Source organism: Opisthocomus hoazin, chromosome 4 (genome assembly GCF_030867145.1).
Source record: "Opisthocomus hoazin isolate bOpiHoa1 chromosome 4, bOpiHoa1.hap1, whole genome shotgun sequence".
NCBI lineage: Eukaryota > Metazoa > Chordata > Aves > Opisthocomiformes > Opisthocomidae > Opisthocomus > Opisthocomus hoazin.
In genome coordinates, this window is record NC_134417.1 from 23,143,162 (window position 1) to 23,162,139 (window position 18,978).

The window sequence follows — 18,978 nt, forward strand, 5'->3', positions numbered from 1 at the left end:
TCTAGGAAGCCTGCTCCAGCGTTTGACCATCCTCTCGGTAAAGAAATGCTTCCTAGTGTCCAGTCTAAACCTCCACTGGTGCAGCTTTGAACCATTCCTATGTGTTCTGTCACTGCGTCCCAGGGAGAAGAGATCAGAACCACCATCTTGATTTGACTTGATGATCCCAGAGGTACCCTCCAACCTTAATGATTCTATGATTCACAAATACCTTAAACTAGCTTAGGTATTTGTCTAGCAGACATGCTGGCCTTTCTTTCTGGCTACCCATTTACAAGGTAAAAAATATGGTTAGTTTTTACCCAGACCATTTTTCCCAGTCTGGAATGGTGCAATAGCACTTTGCTGGCACAAAGCAGGGGACAACACAAGGAGGGAAGAAGAGGCTATCTTTGACAGCAATGCTAGCTTAAACCAACTACAAAACCATGATCTTAAATAAACACAGTAGAGGACAAGAAAATGCTTATACTTCATTGCTGCCTTTGCCAAAAAGGATCACAGCATTACAAGCCACTGAAGAACTGGAGACAGCAATAGCACAGTCACTTTTGCTGGATTTATGCAAGTGACCTGGAATGGAGGGGTTCGTTTTTCGCCTCCTTTTTTCAGATTGCCATATTCAGATATGTATATTTTAATGAATCTGTATCTTTATTTTTTATTAGGTGGTTTTAAAACCTACATATTCTAGGCAAAGATCAGGAACCACCGGACCAGGCACCACAAGCAATATATGTTGCTCGCTCTAAATAACTTCTAGTATACATATTTGTATACTTGCTACAGGAAGTTCTCTTTTTTGGGTCATGATAAAATTTGAGAAATGAACTTTTCATTTAAACTCTACAAGACCTGTGGGATTGTGACCTTGAATACAAAGAAAAAAAGAAAAATATTACAAAAGGTCTGTGCCATGTCTGATTTCACAACTGTGCAATCAGATTTCAGTTTTTGTTAGAACAGTACTTAAAACAGAATTTCTTTTGTCACATCTTCTGCTGTATTGCTGTTCGTTGTCTGCATGGAGCCATATTTTTTTTTAATAGCAATTAGGGAAAAAATATATAAGCCTGAACATTAAAATAATAATAAAATTTTGACAATGTCACTTAGAAATTTAGACTCTGAAGCAATTTAAAGAAATTGTTTTTAAATTCAGGTTATCTTTTAATTAATCTAGAAACAAAAAATAGCTTTAGCTATACAAATAAAAGTTTATTGTGTGTAAACTGCTAGCCCTTCACAGGGACCAATACAGTTAATAAGACAAACCCCTGGAATAGTACTGCTAAGCATCTGAAAAAACACGAGATATTGCATTGCAATTTTAATTATTTCCCATTTTTTAACTTATTTACCTTATTAACCTTACTTTAGCAAACCAACTTAAAAAGAAGGAGAGGTCAGAGACAACGGAAGGAGAAGAGAAAGAGGAAAAAGGAGGGGGGAAGGCAATAATTGCACCTGAACGATAGCAACTCATTCCATAAAGGAATTATTGCAGATTTCTATGCTCCCTAGGTTGGTTGTTTGGGTTCTTGGGGTTTTTTTTTTTGGCTCACTCTACATGCCATGAACATTTCCTACGTAAAATTAAGCTGTGTGATCTCATCACGAGTGCTCTGTACCACATAAAAAAAAAACAAACTTGTACTCACCGGTATGAGGTTTCTGGAAGCAAATCATTGATAACGTAACTTGTAACATTTCCTACTGGAATGCTGACGTCACCCAGGTCAATGTTGTATGACGTAATCTCAGCTCCGTTATTGCACGGTTCTTCCCAGCTCAGTACAAGGCACACAGAGGGTGACAGCTGACAGGCATCCACGTGCTCATCCTCCAGCACAGAGAGGGTAGAGACTGCGTCAGGCACAGATGCGGGGATTCGGCAGGTTACCAGGTCACTGTAGGGTCCAGCTCCTGCCTGGTTAACAGCCTGTGTGTTAAAAAAAAATAATTTACAAGATATTTGTTCTCTTTCACATGCCTATTGAGCTCATAATAACGTGCAGCCTGGAAGAGTTGCATGGATTCTTCAGAGGATACACACCGCTGGCTTCTTCTCTAAAGCATGACTCATGCGCTCTACCCATGCAAGTGCAATTAATATCCCCCTTTGTTACTCAGGAGTACCTCTCAGATAAATTGGAGAATATTTCTCTTTTCTCTAACAGCTATTTAACCAAACTTAACAGTAACCTTTTTATCAGCAGCAAACTTTGTTTAGTACGGGAAAATGTCGCAGGCATGCTGTCAGTGACAGGTGACATCACGTTGTTCAGCAAATTGGCTACTCCAAATTGTTGAGCTCCCCTATATAAAAGCCTCCGTGTACTGCACAGCGCAACATCAGATGCTTTAAGCAAGAAGAGTAACCCTAGACATAAGGGGCATTTGGCTTGCTGAGAGCTACACTGGTTCCCAACTCAGAAAACGGATAGCTATTTTCATGCTAAAAAGTTTCTGATATAAGCACACAGGAATTCAGCATGGCATTAAGTCTATGACTCCGATTTCCCCAGAAGTCACAAACCACCAGCAAACCACCACCAAGGCACGTAGCTCAGTATTTCCACAAGAGCATAGAGCAACCAACTGCCAAGCTTCTTATCTTGACGCACAGACCCAGGATCCTAGTGGACACCCAGGTTTCAAAATGTGGCCCACTTCTGCTCATTAATTACATTCATTACGGAGGCTGTTGTCTTTGCAAGCTGCATGTTGCACAGCTGTACAGACCTTTTGATCAGTTGATGCTCAGTCAGTGGCAAATGCTGTATATGCTGCACCGGAATGGCCCAGCAAATGACTAACATTACCTCCCCAGGGTCATTCTAAGGTCCTGCGCAAGCAATCACAGAACCATGCAGGCTGGAAGGGGCCTTGGGACACACCTGGTCCAACCTGCTACTCCAAGCAGGGTCACAGCTGACTACAAACCAGGTCGCTCAGGCGTTTGTCCCGTTGAGTCTTGGAAAATTCCAAGGATGGAGATTGCACAGCCCCTCTGGACCACTGTTGCAATCCTTCATTGCTCGCACAGGGATAAATTTTTTCTTTATATCTCATCTGAACATCTATTCAGCCTCTGCCTGGAGCAAAACCAGACACAGTATTCCAGGCTCATAAGAACGGCTTGTAACATGCGATGCCACCTCCCCTTGACCTGCTGGCTGGGCTCCCCCTGACGCAGCCCAGCATGCTGCTAGCCCACAGGGTGTGTGGAGAGCTTCTGATACCCTACCATGGTACAGGCTGAGCTACAGGAGGTCCAGCAGGTGCAGATCTTCAAAAGCAGCTTTTGATGTTGCCCAGCATCGTCCATCATCCACATTTCCTTTGCATTTGGAAAAGCGAGCCCAGAGTCTCCCACCAGATTACAATTAATTAGAAAACCCACGTTTACAATGTTGCCAGCAGGACTACGACGGCAAGGAAAGGACACGTCAAACAATTGTTTGATTTCTTATCTATGCTTAACTGTAGTGAATAACTTCTTTCTGTTATACAAATACAAACACAAAGTCATGTTCTGTTTTTCCAGGAGGCATTTTGCTCGGCGGAAGAAATAGATAATAAAATTAGATTTGCCAGCCTTTAAGGAGCCCTTCAAAACAAATCCTGCTCCAGGGACATCTCCTATTTAGTGAAGTGCTCTGAGAGCTGTTAGAAGTGAGCCGTGTTTCGTGGTCTGCCAATGATATTATTTGTCTTGCCTCTAAACCAGCGCTTGGCAATCTCTATCTTGCTCCAAGCAATTTATTTTTACTGGTGCTTTTAACTGCTTTATTGGACAATCTTATCGTAACTGTTGGGAATTTGTTTCCTAGATACCTGCCCCCAAATGACACAATATTTCTCTCTGCAGAAGCCACAATTGTTTTCAGGAATATTCATTACAGGAAAAAAGACGAGCAAAAGTAAAGACAAATTGTCTGCCCTGCAGCTATATATGCCTGATTCCTCAGTTCCCTTTTTGTTGAGTTACTGTAGATTGAGATAGCAATCCTGTGTGTTTATTAGAAGGCAGAGTAAACGTAGTTTGGGAAATCTTTATTTTTACAAAGTAAAAGAAAGATTATTCTGTTGAAGCTGCTAACAGATAAGAAAAACAGCTATTATTCTCTCCTTTTTATTAAAAAAAAAAGCCCACTAAAATTTTTGAAACTAATAAACTTCCCTTCTTTGCTATACATGCTGTTTTTAAGTGTTTAAATGTTCCACCGTATCTTCTAACAAATTCTTCTCCACACAATACACAGATCAGATCTAGAGGATGAAGCCCTCTGCAAAGCAATGCATGGGTCACTGACGACTGCAGTAAAATGTCTTAGTGCTGCTGTGCATTTCACTGAACTTCTGCCTATGGATTAAATTATACTGGCTGTGTTAAAAACACATTTGTGCAACATTTTTGTGGCATGTAACTTAAAATGAATGCCCGCTTGGAATCAAAGATGCCACACAGTTGGCTGCTTCCATTTTTAACATTAAAATCTCCCTGAGCTCCCTGCTGCCCACCGCAGAAGTGGTCTCAGGGTCTCCTCCCTGCCCAGTGGATGCCAAACGCTCTCCTGCGCAAACAAGAGGCACTTTCTGGCTCATGCTTCCAAGCCACTCACACAGGCTCTTTGAATTCGCCTCCCCCAACAGTGCTGCAGCAAGGTCTATGGCCAGCTATGACCAAGTCAGCAACCACAGCTGAGTGTACTTAGAGGTGTGGGGCCCTTGCTCCTTGGCTGCTGGCCAGCTGCTCGAAAGCTACTTTGTAAAAAAGAAAAATTTCAATGTCCTGTTTAAAAAAAAAAAAAAAAGTAAGAAGGAAACACTCGACAGAAGCGTGTTGTCCTTCATCAAAGACACGACCCTGGGTGGTCCACATGTTGCCAGCTGGGTGGGTACATGAACTTTTGGTTGGATTTACTGGTGGTATTTCATCTTCACATACAAACACATCTTTTGGAAGAGCATCTTGGGCAAAAATATTTTTACTTCACTCCCACTTAATTTATTTTCCATTTATTTTTCAGTGGACATAAAGGAGAAAGAATGCTGTATTTGTATTTTCATATATATATATATATAAATATTTAAACTGTTTCTTTCCTATTATTTTCAGGAAAAAGAGATCAAAGGAAAAAAAAAATCATATAGCAATTCTATGTGAGATCCAATCTTACAAACCTAAACAGACAAAATGGTAAAGATGAGGACTCACTTTCTGGCATCTACAATGTCCTATGTACACAGGAATCTATTCAGCTGGTTTGCTTTATTTGATAAATGAAACATATGTTGGATTTTATTACTTAAGCTAGGGGAATCTTCAACATCCATTTGGGAGGTAGATTCTGTTTACATCTCGTTACCAAGAAAATATGAATTTTTTTTTTTTTAAATTGTCTAAAGCATTATCATTTTAATATCAGAGGGCAAGGTGGCTGTTAAAAGCATTATCCTCTGAAAATAAACCACATGATACACGAGCGCAATTTTCGAGAGCTAAAAGTTATACCAAGTCCCTTGTTTACCATTTTGAATTGTGCAGAATCTAAACTGTTCTGTTATATAGCATCAGTCTGCATTATTTAAAATAAATGTACATTCCTTCTGACTTACAGAGCACATAACTTCATGGTGGCTAACGATGAAAATAAAAACACAGTAGAGGAAACTGTTTACATCTTAGATTGCAATGCATGCAAAACCTCGTAACTTCCGTACCTGTAGCCTACAGCAGTAATGCGCCGCCGCTGACAATTCACTTATTTCAAAACAGGTATCTGTGCCATTATATGCAAGTTGTAGAGACTCCTCATCTTTTCCCCACTCTAATCTGTATTCAGAGATGTCAGCACCAGAACATTCAGGACTCTGCAACACAAACATTTAAGTGGTTCAATTCAGAAATGAGCATTTCAGATCTCCCTGTTTCACTGGGTAAGAAATAAAGTACACGGGAAAAAAAACCACCTTATTTTTAAATTAATACACCATTACTGCTGCAAATGGGAATGCACTGAATTAGTGCTCCCTAATAGGTTCCTGAAACAGGTCAATTCAGCACAAAAATTACCTGATAGAAATTCAGAGAAACGAGAAAGTGTATGCAGCTACTTTGCTTTTCATCAGGACACTCAGGAATAAATTGTCTCTCCACTGGCTTGGCAGAAGCACAACCGTGAAGAACACAAAAAAGCATCAATCTAGTCTAGTCTAGTCACGTAATCAAAACACGGCTCTGGAAGAGCTAGCCCACAAGCCTGAAGCAGTTACTCATGTTACTGAGAAAAGAGCAACCTCAACAAGTGAGAAGCTCATCTGAGGTTTTCAGTGAAAGTCACCCACAAGCTAATGGTCCCAGTATGGGACACAGAGTGTGGACCTGGGTACATTAACGTCCACAAAAAGACTCCTACAGGATCCATATGTCCTCAAGAATACCTTTATCATCCTGAAGTCTAGGGGAACACAGAATAAATACCTGAATTTGCTGGAGATAAGCTAGTGCAGGCATAACGGCACAGTTCCCCAGACAAAGTATTTTTTGTTTTTACTAGAACTACCTAGAGCTGTTCTGTGTGGACTGCTCTATGTGCAGACATGTGGTCTAATACACATCAAAGACTTTATGATTATAGCACACAAGGTCTAATTTCCAGTAAAAGGATCCAGAGCAACACTGCACACCACAATGACCACCCTGCACAGGCACATGGGCTGCTCCAGCTCTGCCTCTGAGCTTTCAGATAGCTTAGCAGGAGCACTCAGAACTGCTACATCCACGTTTTAAAACAATTATGGGATTGAGAGCAGCCCTGACAAGGACTTGGTCGTGCTGGCTCATGAGAAGCTCAGCATGAGCCGGCAGTGTGCACTGGCAGCCCTGAAGGCCAACGGTACCCTGGGCTGCATCCCCAGCAGTGTGGGCAGCAGGTCGAGGGGGGGATTCTGCCCCTCTGCTCCACTCTGGTGAGACCCCTCCGGGGAGTCCTGTGTCCAGCTCTGGAGCCCTCAGCACAGGACAGACATAGACCTGGAAGTTCCAGCTGAACTTGACAAAGAACTTCTTCACTTTGAGGGTGACGGAGCACTGGAACAGGCTGCCCAGAGAGGTTGGGGATTCTCCTTCTCTGGAGATATTCAAGACCCGCCTGGACGCGGTCCTATGCAGCCTGCTCTGGGTGACCCTGCTTCGGCAGGGGGGTTGGACTAGATGACCCACAGAGGTCCCTTCCAACAGCTAACATTCTGTGATTCTGTGACTTGTTGGAGTGGTGCCACAGTAATGATCCAAGGGCTGGAAACCTCTCCTGTGAGGAAAGGCTGAGAGAGCTGGGGCTCTTCAGCCTGGAGAAGAGAAGGCTCTGGGAGACCTTATTGCGGCCTTCCAGTACTTAAAAGGGGCCTACAAGAAAACTGGAGAGGGACTTTTTACAAGGGCGTGTAGGGATAGGACAAGGGGTTATGGTTTTAAACTAAAAGAGGGTAGATTTAGATTAGATATAAGGAAAAAATTTTTTGCGACAAGGGTGATGAAACCCTGGCATAGGTTGCCCAGAGAGGTAGTGGATGCCCCATCCCTGGGAACATTCAAGGTCAGCTTGGATGGGGCTCTGAGCAACCTGATCCAGTTGAAGATGTCTCTGCTCACTGCAGGGAGCTGGACTCGGTGGGCTCTATGAGTCTATGAATGTGTAAAAAAGGCATGGTACGCACTACAGTGTGCTCTACAGCCAAAAAACTCCACAGCCCCTTGCTGTTTTTCCTTCACATTCTTATCAGCCAGAAACGGATAGACTCTTTAAAAAAACCACCACCATTGCAAACCATATTACTCCTTCCACAGCTTCATTTTTTAGTTAGAATAAAGAAACATATCTTGCATGTAAATACAGAGCCTACCAGAAACACTGCTGTATTTGCTCGCAGTTGGGGAGAGCAAATGCCTGTCCATACCCTCGTTCAGAAGGCAGCATTTAAAAACTTCAGTGCGACTTCTAGCTTAGCATCACAAAATGTTGCAAGAAGTATTAACAAACACCTCCAAACTGTACCAAACACACCTGTTTCATTATAAAATTAAACCCAGATTATGCTTGTTATCCAGATATCTCGTTAGCACAATCAATTTATTTGAGCATCTTGCGACATTAATGATTTCTTTCTCGTCAAGGACATCCTTTTGTGGAAGGACTCGATAGATGTATGGCTGCTAGGTTTTCAAAGAAAGTCTGGGGTAGAACTACAGCCCCATTGCTCCATATCACAACTTGACTTATGACAACATCCCTTCCTTTCTACCTTAATTACATAACTTTTTTTTTTTTTAATGACACCAATCAACCCTTCAGCACTTGAGCTAAGCCTTATTTTAAGAGTCCAATGTCTAAGATCCTGGAGAATGGAGGAATGCACATAAATTAAAATAAAAGTAAATATTTGGGGAAGAAACAAACAATTTTTGATGAAAAAACTACATTGTAACCATTTGTGCAGAGTTAATTTCATATCAGAGACTCCAGCTTCAGCCAAAATCAAATATTTGCCTTCACGATCCCACCAGAGGACACCCTGACATGCTAAAAGCCAGTAGAGAGCAATTCTACCCAACCAGAGCTCTATCATCTGACGCCAGCGTAGGAGGTCTCGTATCTGAATCCTGGTCTGGATGACTCATGATCAACTTTACGCAATTCTTTAAACAGAAAACTAGAGAAGATGATTTTCTACAATAGAAGAGTTTCCACATACGGCTTTCTTGCGCTACAAAATTGGTCCAAACCAGTGAACAGCACTCAAACTAGCCTTCAGGTTTTGTGGTGACTGTATTAGCTTGGATAAACAAGATGGAAATTAAACAGTCCGTGCACCTGACTTACCTCCCAGCTTACAAGTACATGTGTGTCGGACAGAAAGGAGAGGGAAGGTGCTCTGCACTGGCCGGGAGGTCCTGCTGCTGTGGTGACTTCTGTAGCTTCCGAATACGGCCCGTACTAGAGGGGAACAAGGTGTCTGTACATTAATATATAAGCGTACACCCATCTCGCATGCCTCAAAGGCTATTCAAGAACAGCACGCAGAAACCTTTTCAGTGCAATAAACTTCCTAAAAGACAAGCTGGGCTTCTGACACTCAGCACCAGAGTTCAGTATGAGACCACATACATAACCGCAAAGTTAAAACATGAGGTAAGTTCAGGTAAGAGCAGACAGCAAGTACACCCTCCTGTACGGTGTGTGAGTGACCGTGAAAGTGTAAGCCACCTCCAATCTACCCAAGAGTGAGAATGTGCACTCAGCAACGGAGTGACAGAGGAACAGCTTGTGTCCCTCTACCTTACCTTAAAGTAATGTGCTCGCACGTCTGTGCCATAGCCCCGCATAACTGGCTCCTTGAGGGTAATAAGGAAGAGCACAGCAACAGTAAAGCACATACTGGAGTCCAAATCCAGCTTCTTTTGTATTAAATGTCTGCCACTTGTTAATTATGAAAGGACAGCATGCGATGGAGCCCCAGCCTGCGTTCAACGTGCAGGGACACGCTGCACATGCGCTGTGTATGGTTGAGCTCCACAGGCAGCTAAGCCAACTGCTCAGACAACTTCTGAGTCCTTGGTGGGAGAATAATTTAAATGCTTATTAGCAAAAGAAAAGACAATTTTCAAGAGTCTGGAAAACTGGCTTCAGGCAGCAGCGCGAGGACAGCAGAGATAACAGTGGAAGTGGCCTTGCTGAGGCCACTTGAGTGGGATAATGAAGTTTGTTCAGTACATCCCCAAGCTAATTAGAAATTGTTCTTCAGAGCAAAGAAACTTTGCTGGAAGCAATTAGAGGAAAACCACTGATACTTACTTATTTTGGAATGCAATACTAGCAAATATGAAGAAAATGAGCCACTATAAAGGCTGAATAACACTGAAATTATGAACCCCAGCAAACCTCTCAAGAGAGATGTGCCAGTATGTGTGCTATGCAGAACAGCTTACACCCATCGCTTTGTTTGAATTGCAAAGAACACACACTTCAGAAAATCTCATTTATTGACTTCTGCTGCTTTCTTTACCAAATGGGAGCAAGAAGGGTGCTTGCATCTGGTAAAGAGCACCCTCATTTTGCATCTGGTACAAACACCCAACCAAACCAAACCCAGCCCCCTTTTAACAAAGGGTGGGGCTAGAAATGCTTTGCAACTTTAAATACTGTTTTGCCAAAAGAAAAAAAAAAAAAAAAAGAAGAAAACAAGAACTAAAAAAAAAAGGCAAGGCATCATATATCCGAAGCTACCAGCTAGGCAACAGCTTTCATTCCACCAAGCAAATCCAATCTCTCCACATTTATTTCATTCGTTTTTCACACAAAAAAAGGTGGATATTTTTAAGACAAAACAGTTTAACAGTCTTGCGTATTTTTCTAATACCTAAGTTAAGTTTTCACAGAACTTCTCCCTGTAAGTGAATAACTTTAAACCTTTGTGCTAGGTTTGTCATCAAGATTTCCTGGGAACAAACACATCAATATGTGTGTATTGTTACTGGGACTGCCTTTATAAAAAACCCAAGGAAAGATGCTCTCACAAAGGCAAGCAGAACCAACCCAAACCTCACTGAATCAACAAGGTCTTTCAACAGATCTCCATGGACATCAGACAGAATTTCTGATGTATTTGGGAAGGCACAGCTTCCAAGGAAATCATGTAACAAAAACCCCATCAAATCTATAAAGCGTGTATTTTTTTCAAATTAAAACAAAAAATCATTAAGAATGCAGGCTTTCTTCAAAATATATCAATATCTGAGTGAAATGCCAATAATTGTTTTTACACAGTTAAGATTTAAAACAAAAAGAAGGAATGCAGTGGAAGGAGAATAAACATATTCCTCCTTGTAAGCAGATATGACTTTTTGCAGGGATTTTGCACATTTTGATGTGGCTGATTCTGGCCAGTCAAATCATGTTAGTACATGAAATAGCCTTTTGAACGAGTACCAGATTCAAAACTGCAGCTCTTCCTCAGAAGTTCCTTTAAGCATTTCTGACTTTATTTTCTTTTGCCCATCTCCCCTGCACCTTTCTGATCAGCAGCACTAACACAATCACTTTCCACAACCGCCCATCTCAGGCAAGGTACCACCTCCAGCAAGGAAAAGCCAAAGCCCGCTCCAGCACGCTGCACGTACCCCGCCATCGTTCAAAGCTCTCACTCTGAACTGATACGTTGCGCCAGGAAGAAGGTTGCTGACGGTGCACTCCATATCAGGCCCATGGTACACTTCAGAAACAACTTCCTCGGGTTCTGTCATTTCTACGCTGTACTCTGAGACGGGACAGCCACTTTCTGATGGAGGGACATCTAGAAAGAAATCATGTAATTCACTAATAACATAAAGATATATGCCAGCAAGATTAATTTGTTACTTCACATACCACAGAAATATATGTATGTATGTGAGTATAGATATATATACACATTTATCTATACACACACACTTCTATACACACACACAACACCGACAATGATTCTCCTCTTCGATAGATGCCTTTCCTGCAATATCTGCCTTACCTGCAATATCTCATCCACGTACATGACGGACTTTTTTAAAGCAAATGAGTGAAATCGCTCTCAGCCCTGTACATTCACCAGGTCAGATCATCCTATGCAAGAGCAGCAGCTCCCCCAAGGCAACGATCTGTCACCCTGGGAAGCTGTGTCTGATGCCAGGAGGTGCGCAGCTGATTTTTAAGCAGAACACAATAGCTACCATCCTCTTCTGAGGATGAAAAAAAGCTACTCTGCTTCTTTCCCCCAATATCAAAGGTGGTGTTGTATGCAAAAAACCTGGTCAGTGAGGCAGGAGAAAAGGTGCAGAAAGCTGCATGAAGTATGGGACTAGCACTGAATAGACCCCTTCTGCGACAGAGAGAAATTAGGAGGCACGTGGTGGCTGTCTGACCCCATCTTGGCTGCTGGTTGTGGCTGGACACAGGCTGAGGTGCGTCCCGTACACTCCAAAATTACTACTTATACGTGGGATTTCTGGCAAAGCCTCATTAACACCCAATAAAAATATGAACGACAGCCATCCTTGAACTTCACTAGCCACACTGCTAACATTTATGAGATCCTAAGTCTCTGTACAATGATCTAAACCCTGCGCTTCACTTGGAATAACAGCTTTTTTGGGAAAATGGATTTGTTTCCTGTGCCTGCATCTGTTTTGTTGTGGACACTTTTTTTTTCCCATGAAAACAACATGATTGGTAACACTGGCGATGTTACATCACAAGCCAGTACCACAGAATCGACTTGTCTGGGGTTCTGGAAAGTGCTCCACCACAAGGGGTACAGTCTTTCAGGAAACAACATGGTGAATTTTTATGCTGGTGTTGAGATATCTTAGTCAGTTACAAATGGTTCTGCTCTAGAATTTAGCTTAATGAATGATGCCACAAAGAATCCTGGATGCTGCAAGATTATCATAGTAAAGAAAAACCTCTGTTGGATTCTGCAATGTACCCTGTGTTCTGAAAACTGTGCCTTTTTTTGACAGTTTAATGTCATGTCCATGGTCCATGTCCTTTGTAAAATTACAGGTGTCCAATGGATTGTGTTACACCGCAGATCAGGGTTTAAATGCCACCCAAAATCCTCAGTATGTTCTAACTCAAATTTCTGAGAGAAGTCCTGTATTAGAAGTAGCAAAACGCCTCTGCTAAGTCAATATTGCAAAGGAATAAAGATGATCTTGAATCACATGGTGTTTTGCAATATAGGGTAGATATTCTAAGGTAGCCAATACTTTATAGTCCTGACAGAGACAGGTTCTAACTAAATTCAAAATGAGAGCACAGTATCAGGCCTAACGGACAGATGGAGGACAGCTGAGTTCAGAAACCCAATACAGAGCCACAACAGACGGTGAGAAGTCGCCATTTCTGACTTGCACACTCTTCACTGGACTTCGCTTTGTACTTCCTAGTGAAAAGAACACACTGCAACTTTTCACAACGTCTGTCAACAGAAATAAAAGTGAAGACAACGAACCACCAAGACCAACGCTATTCAACAGTGAGATGCTCCAAGGGCTTACCCCATTGTAGCTGTACTTCCCTGTGCTTCGGCTTCCCCAAAACTCTCGGTGGCCGACAGTGACCTGGTGCAACACTTAGCGTACGGACAGGTAAACTTTCAGAACACTGGAAGAGAACAGGATCTGAAGTTAGCTCTCCGGTACAATTACTGCCTACAAAGTGAGGCATGATTAGAAAGTGGCACAAGAAATTATTTTCTACAACAACCACTTAATAGAAATTTATATAAACAATAAAGGATAGGAGATGCTATCAAGCACGGTACTTCCAAATGCAATTAACAGAGTTCTTTCATTAGCATACTCAAAACTGTAGCATAGGAAACTCTGATGGCTAATGCTGTGAGGCTCTTTAATTTACGTTGTTTTTACAGCAATATCAAGGCCTAAAGTACTCAATCATTAAAAAAAAAAAATCAAAGCAGGAGGAATAAAAGTATAGGTACTGAAATTATTTTAAATCAAAGAAGGGAATGACGGGAATCAGTGCCTGGAAAATGGAACCCAAAAATTTAAAGAATAATTCAGGTAATTGAGTGTTACAACAAACTACACCTAATGCATCTTCACTCACCAGCTTTTGTCAGTACAGGCTCATGTACATGAGAGTCTGTTGTCTTTCTCAAGCAAGTGGCCAGATCAGATAAACATGATGGTCTTTTCTAGTGTAAGTATAAACACCTACAAATTGGTTTTGAGGAAACTGAATCTCACTAACTTGCAATTTGCCTGAAAAAAAACCATCAGGTACATATAGAAGTCTTCTAAAAGTCAGCATCTTGCAACATAAGATTAACTGCAATCCGGGTAGCTCTATTGTGCTATAGGAAAAATATTCACCCTCTTTTCAAAGTGGACATCTTTTACCAAAAATAGCAGATAAAGCTCTGAAAAATATGAAACCAATAGTCCTTATTGTTAAATAATGCTTACCTGACTGTGTCCGCCAGTGCTGATACAGCATGCCCGGAGTTTATACAAAGTGCCTGGTTTCAAGTGAGTACAGGTATATTCTGTAGCCGACCCACTATATGCCACTTCCCATTGATTTGCTAAAAAATGAGATGTACCCAAGTTTAGAGAAGTATAAAGCAAGAGGCTTGTTTCTAGGAAGAAAGAAAATCCCTAGTGTGGTCTTCCACAAATGGTATATTTTAGGAAAGTTGTTAGTGTTAATACTACTATACTATTCCTGCTTAAAGACACACACATATATAGACACATATACAAATATAGATACACTCACAAACATGAACATTTCTAAAATATATGCAAAATATCAAATCAAACAGTAGGTTTAGCCCTGCAACCTGAAATCCCACCAGTCAGAGAAAAAGATCATACTTAAAAAAAACCCACAACCCACACAACAAAAAACTCCCTCAAACCCAATGCAAACTCACCCAGGAACCCTGTGAGTTTTAAGGCTGCAAGTACGTAACTCAGTTTCAATCATATGTACAGCATTAGTTCATTAATGATTACAACAATAATAGCCCAATGGGTCAGTACTTCTTTATAGTAGCCATAACATACTGAAATGGAGAAAACTTGCTTCAAGTTTACCTTCCGGACTTCCTTGAGAAATCTCTAATAGATACTTTAGGATTTCTGAACCACCATTATCCTGTGGAGGATCTGAAAAAATAAGGCAAGTTGTTAGTAAATCAAGATTAGGAGCAAAATGTAACAAAAAGATTACAGAGTCTGTCTCCGATTCTGCCCCTTCTCCTCCACAAACTCCCCCATACTAACTGCACCACGGAATTTATAGCAGAAGTGGGTAGCAAGCATTAGCTTGCAGCATGAGTCAGAATAAAGCAGCTGGATAATGATGCTACAAACAAAATTTATGGAAAAAGCACTGAAAGAGATGCAGCCTGGAGGCTTGCCCCATTGATAAACAGAGCAGCTGGAATGATGCTGCAATGGGACATGAAATGGAAGGTGAAAAGCCTGAAGAGGCACTTGAGTGCAAGTGCGAGTTAGTCAATAAAAACAAGCAACACTTTTGAATCTGAAAACGTAAGAGCCTCTAGACATATTTTAAAATACTAAAAAAATTAAGTTGTCAAGCTCTCCAAACATGTTCAACTTTGGTGTGAGAAGCAGCACAAAACCTTTAAGTTCTAGTACAAATTTACACAATTTCATTGGAATTTATTATGACCCTGAAAAACTCTACTATTGACAAACGGAACTGGCTTACCCCACTTCACACTAAAGCCATGAGATGTTATTGGCCCCTTAATAACAGGTCTGGTCGGAGGTCCTGGCCTGTCTGGGCTTGTTGTACAGACCAACACTTCGCTGGGAGAACTCTTTCCTTCCACATTAGAAGCAAACAGCTGAAACAAAACCATGACAAGTTTGCCATTGTTTACTGTAAGTGCTTTTCTGACAGTTCTGTATCAGACTTCTTTCAGTAATTGCAAAAATATCATTAAACTGGAAAATATGTCACACCCAAAGAGTGTGGGCTTCTAATAACAGATATTAGATTGTCACATTGCTTCTTTACAAACCACATTGATTTTCCCCCTTCCTCCACTAGCGATAAATCATATGTTTAAGATAAGAGCATTGCTGTTTTCCCCTTTGAAAAACAGTCACACAGCAACTTGCAGTTATTTACTCATAAAAGATGAAAATAACGACAATATGCATGCTATTTTTGTTTTGGAGGTATTTCAAATTGCTACTTAAAAGAAATTACTTTGGAGTACCAGTAATCACACAATTAAAAGCTTAAGTAGCATGCATGACATGCAAACAAGAAACGTGTGATTCACAGCCACCGAAATCAGCAGGATGTGCACAAAGTACACTTTCTCTGCCTGGCTCTACTCAAGACCACCTTCTGCTGACTTCAGAGAGAAGGCTGCTAAGCTAAGAGAAGACATGAGGACCCGGCCAGGACACTGAGCAGACCAGGACTGTGCAAAAAACCCCAAATGGTCCAACATTTTGTGGCTGTTGAGAGCTGTATTAGCTCATGCTAGTCTCTGGGACAGAAATCTGCTGCCAAAGAAGTGAGTAATAAAACATGTATTATAATTGCTAATTGCAAATATAAGCTAGCAGGAACTTTTCCACTTGGGAAGCTCTGTTATTCTCAGGAGAAGTAATTTCTATCTTCTCTTCTAACACAGGCATCTAAGCAAAACAATTTGTAATTTTTAAGGCCAAAAATGTAACTGAGGTTCTCTATTTCCTACATGTAAACAAGTCACTAAAGCCAGCATCAACTCCTGCGTATCATCTCTTGGTTCTTCTCTGACTATTCTCCACTTTAAGACATCTTGCCACGAATACCAGATACATGAGCTAGAGAAATACCCCAGTAACAGCTCTAGGGCATCAGTGTGAGCTACAAATGTAATGCAACTTTTATAAACTCCCCTATTTATACAGCTAAAGATTGCACTAGCCTGGCAGGAACTGAAAATTCATATTAAATTGGTTGTTCAAGCAGGATCTTCAACACTTCTTCAGAGCCATGGCTTCTGCAACCTAGAGTCCCCCATCCTCTTGCTAGGAATAAAAATAGAACCTTGTTTGCTTCTAGGTCACTGATAAAATGATGATATAGTATACGCCAGCACTGCTTTTTGTGGAACCTTGCTACCAGCAGCCTCTGGCGATTCCCATCTACGTAACATGTCAAACACTTCAGAGAATGAAATTTCTGCACCTCGCTGTGTTGTGTTTGGTGTCACTTACCCTTCTGTGCCAAACCCTCACTTGGTGTTGAACAAATGCCTTTACGAGGTGGATTACACTGCCATAGCCACTTTAATTAACCAACCTTTATTTCATCAAAAACATTATCAGCATGTCTCCTCTGTAAGCACACATCGTCTGGCACGAATTAAATTTCTGCCTTAACTCTTTGTTATTACGGGGGTTCCCCAAAGCACATCCTGGGCCCGGGTTTAAAGACCAGCTGAGAACTGGCCGCGAGCCCTCACACCCCGCTGTGCCCCAGGGTGGCCGTGTTCGTGGTGTTGGGCTGCAGCTTGGGGGACCCTTCCCCAAGCTCCGCAGCTCACCGATGCCGGTCTGCGTCCAACGAGGGGACGTCGCAGCGCCGTGTCCCATCAGAGCTGTGCTTGTAGCCAGTGACAAGAGGCTACTTCTTGGCTCTGGTATCAACCCTGTTTTGTAAAAATTCACATTTAATGTGAAAGCACTGACCGCCCTTCTCCTCAGCTGGCCACGGCAGCCCTCACCACGCTGAACGAAATGGCACCATCTCCAAGGGACACCACAACACTGCCCGATTCTTCTGGTAGCTCTTCACGCAACTTCACAAGGTCTTTTGTCCCACAAAGGAGCATACACAAGGCTGTTCTTAAGGAATTAAATGAGTCTTTGGGTGAAGTTTTCGTTTTGCTGCTCCTGAATATACGAAGACCTACAGAAGCCACGCTTCTGAATCGACACAAGCCTATGGCACCTTTCTCTCCCTGCGCTGTTTACACATGAAAGAGAGCTGCTTCCAGACACCACTCCTGCATGGCACGGCGGCAGACGCCGGCATTACAGCCCCCCCCCCTCCGCCATCTCCGATCCGCAGCCAGGCAGCGGCCCGCGCCGCGCCACCCGGCGCCATCTTGTGGAGCCGCGCTCGGCTCCTGCCCGCCCTGAGGCGCCGAGGCGGGCGGCCCGGCCGCGGGGAGGGACGGACAGACGGGCGGGCGGACAGCCGCACCGCAGCCCGTGTCTGGTAAAAACCACCCTGTCTTCTCCAGCACTTGCGTTGTGCTTGATGGCTTCGGCAGCGGCGAGGTGGGCGTCTGAATTCAGCGACTGTAAGAAGGCTTTGGAGCACCTCTCTGCGGGCTCTGTATTTAGGAGCACCCACAGAGCAAGAGAGACCAACACTTACTAAAAACACCCAGCTCCAGACGCAGCCACCCGTACGTATGAGATGGAAGCGCTTCTATTCCAGCCCGTCGGGGGAAGGCAGGCCCCGAGCTGGGGCAGGAAGCTGTGCTCGCTGGGCTCCTCGCAGCGCTTGCTCCGTCGCGTCGAAGTGAGATGGGTTTTGTGGGCACAGAGCAGTTTTTGGGAGTGATGCAGCCGGCTACAACCACCTCAGGCCCCAAGCCACACTTCTACAACATCATACCTGACAGTACACGGTACCGAGAACTATGCTTGTGTCAAAAAGGCTGAGCAATGAGAATCTCCTGTGATAGAAGTAAAAATACAACTGTTTCATCTATTAGGTCTAATAAAGTATATTTGTATTTGATGACTCAACTTTGAAGGTGCTGCTAAGGGGTCCCTACAGGGCCTGGAAAAATCCCTACACAGAGAACACTGCAATGACAAGAGGAAAAAGATTTTACCCTGAATTTATACTGAGTGCTTCTTCTGAGATTCTTCACAGTACAGGCTTGCTCCTCTCCAGTGTACTTTGGGTGAAACACGCTATCCTAGAAAAAACAAAACCGAACAAATACCCGTAACTGAGGAGTCTGAGGAAGCGCTCACTGTATTCTAGCCTGTAGCTAGAACACATTATAACAAAGAGGCTTTAAAGTGATTTTTTAATTATTATTACTTTTAAGCTGAAAGGCCACAATAATTTTCCTTCTAGAAGGATGTTACAACTGACCTGAATAATATAATTTTGCCGTAAAATAAGCACAAAACCAATCGTGACAGTTTGACAGATGTTACAGCAACAAAAGTGACCAATGACGGAACGCAAGCACACCACACAGCAGTGCGAAGGACGTCGCCGACTGAACTGGGCAAGAACAAGCTGCCCTGTACCTTACGGACTCATGTGAAGCTTTGTAAAGGAATCACGGATGACAGTACAGATTTTTAGCTAAGGATTCATAATTCTCCTGTGGAGCAGAAGAAAT

At 42.5% G+C, this 18,978-nt stretch overlaps 1 protein-coding gene across 1 annotated transcript in view; it reads right to left on the reverse strand.

The window, feature by feature from the left end:
* FNDC3B (fibronectin type III domain containing 3B) overlaps window positions 1–18,978 on the reverse strand; it is a 218,093-nt gene that overhangs the window by 40,584 nt on the left and 158,531 nt on the right. The window contains exons 14-22 of the mRNA XM_075418319.1: window positions 18,454–18,540; window positions 15,306–15,444; window positions 14,663–14,734; window positions 14,030–14,148; window positions 13,097–13,202; window positions 11,186–11,358; window positions 8,889–9,002; window positions 5,731–5,880; window positions 1,662–1,942 (exon numbers count right to left, since the gene is read on the reverse strand). Coding sequence (XP_075274434.1) covers window positions 1,662–1,942; window positions 5,731–5,880; window positions 8,889–9,002; window positions 11,186–11,358; window positions 13,097–13,202; window positions 14,030–14,148; window positions 14,663–14,734; window positions 15,306–15,444; window positions 18,454–18,540 — 1,241 coding nt within the window. The remainder of the gene's footprint in view (window positions 1–1,661; window positions 1,943–5,730; window positions 5,881–8,888; window positions 9,003–11,185; window positions 11,359–13,096; window positions 13,203–14,029; window positions 14,149–14,662; window positions 14,735–15,305; window positions 15,445–18,453; window positions 18,541–18,978) is intronic.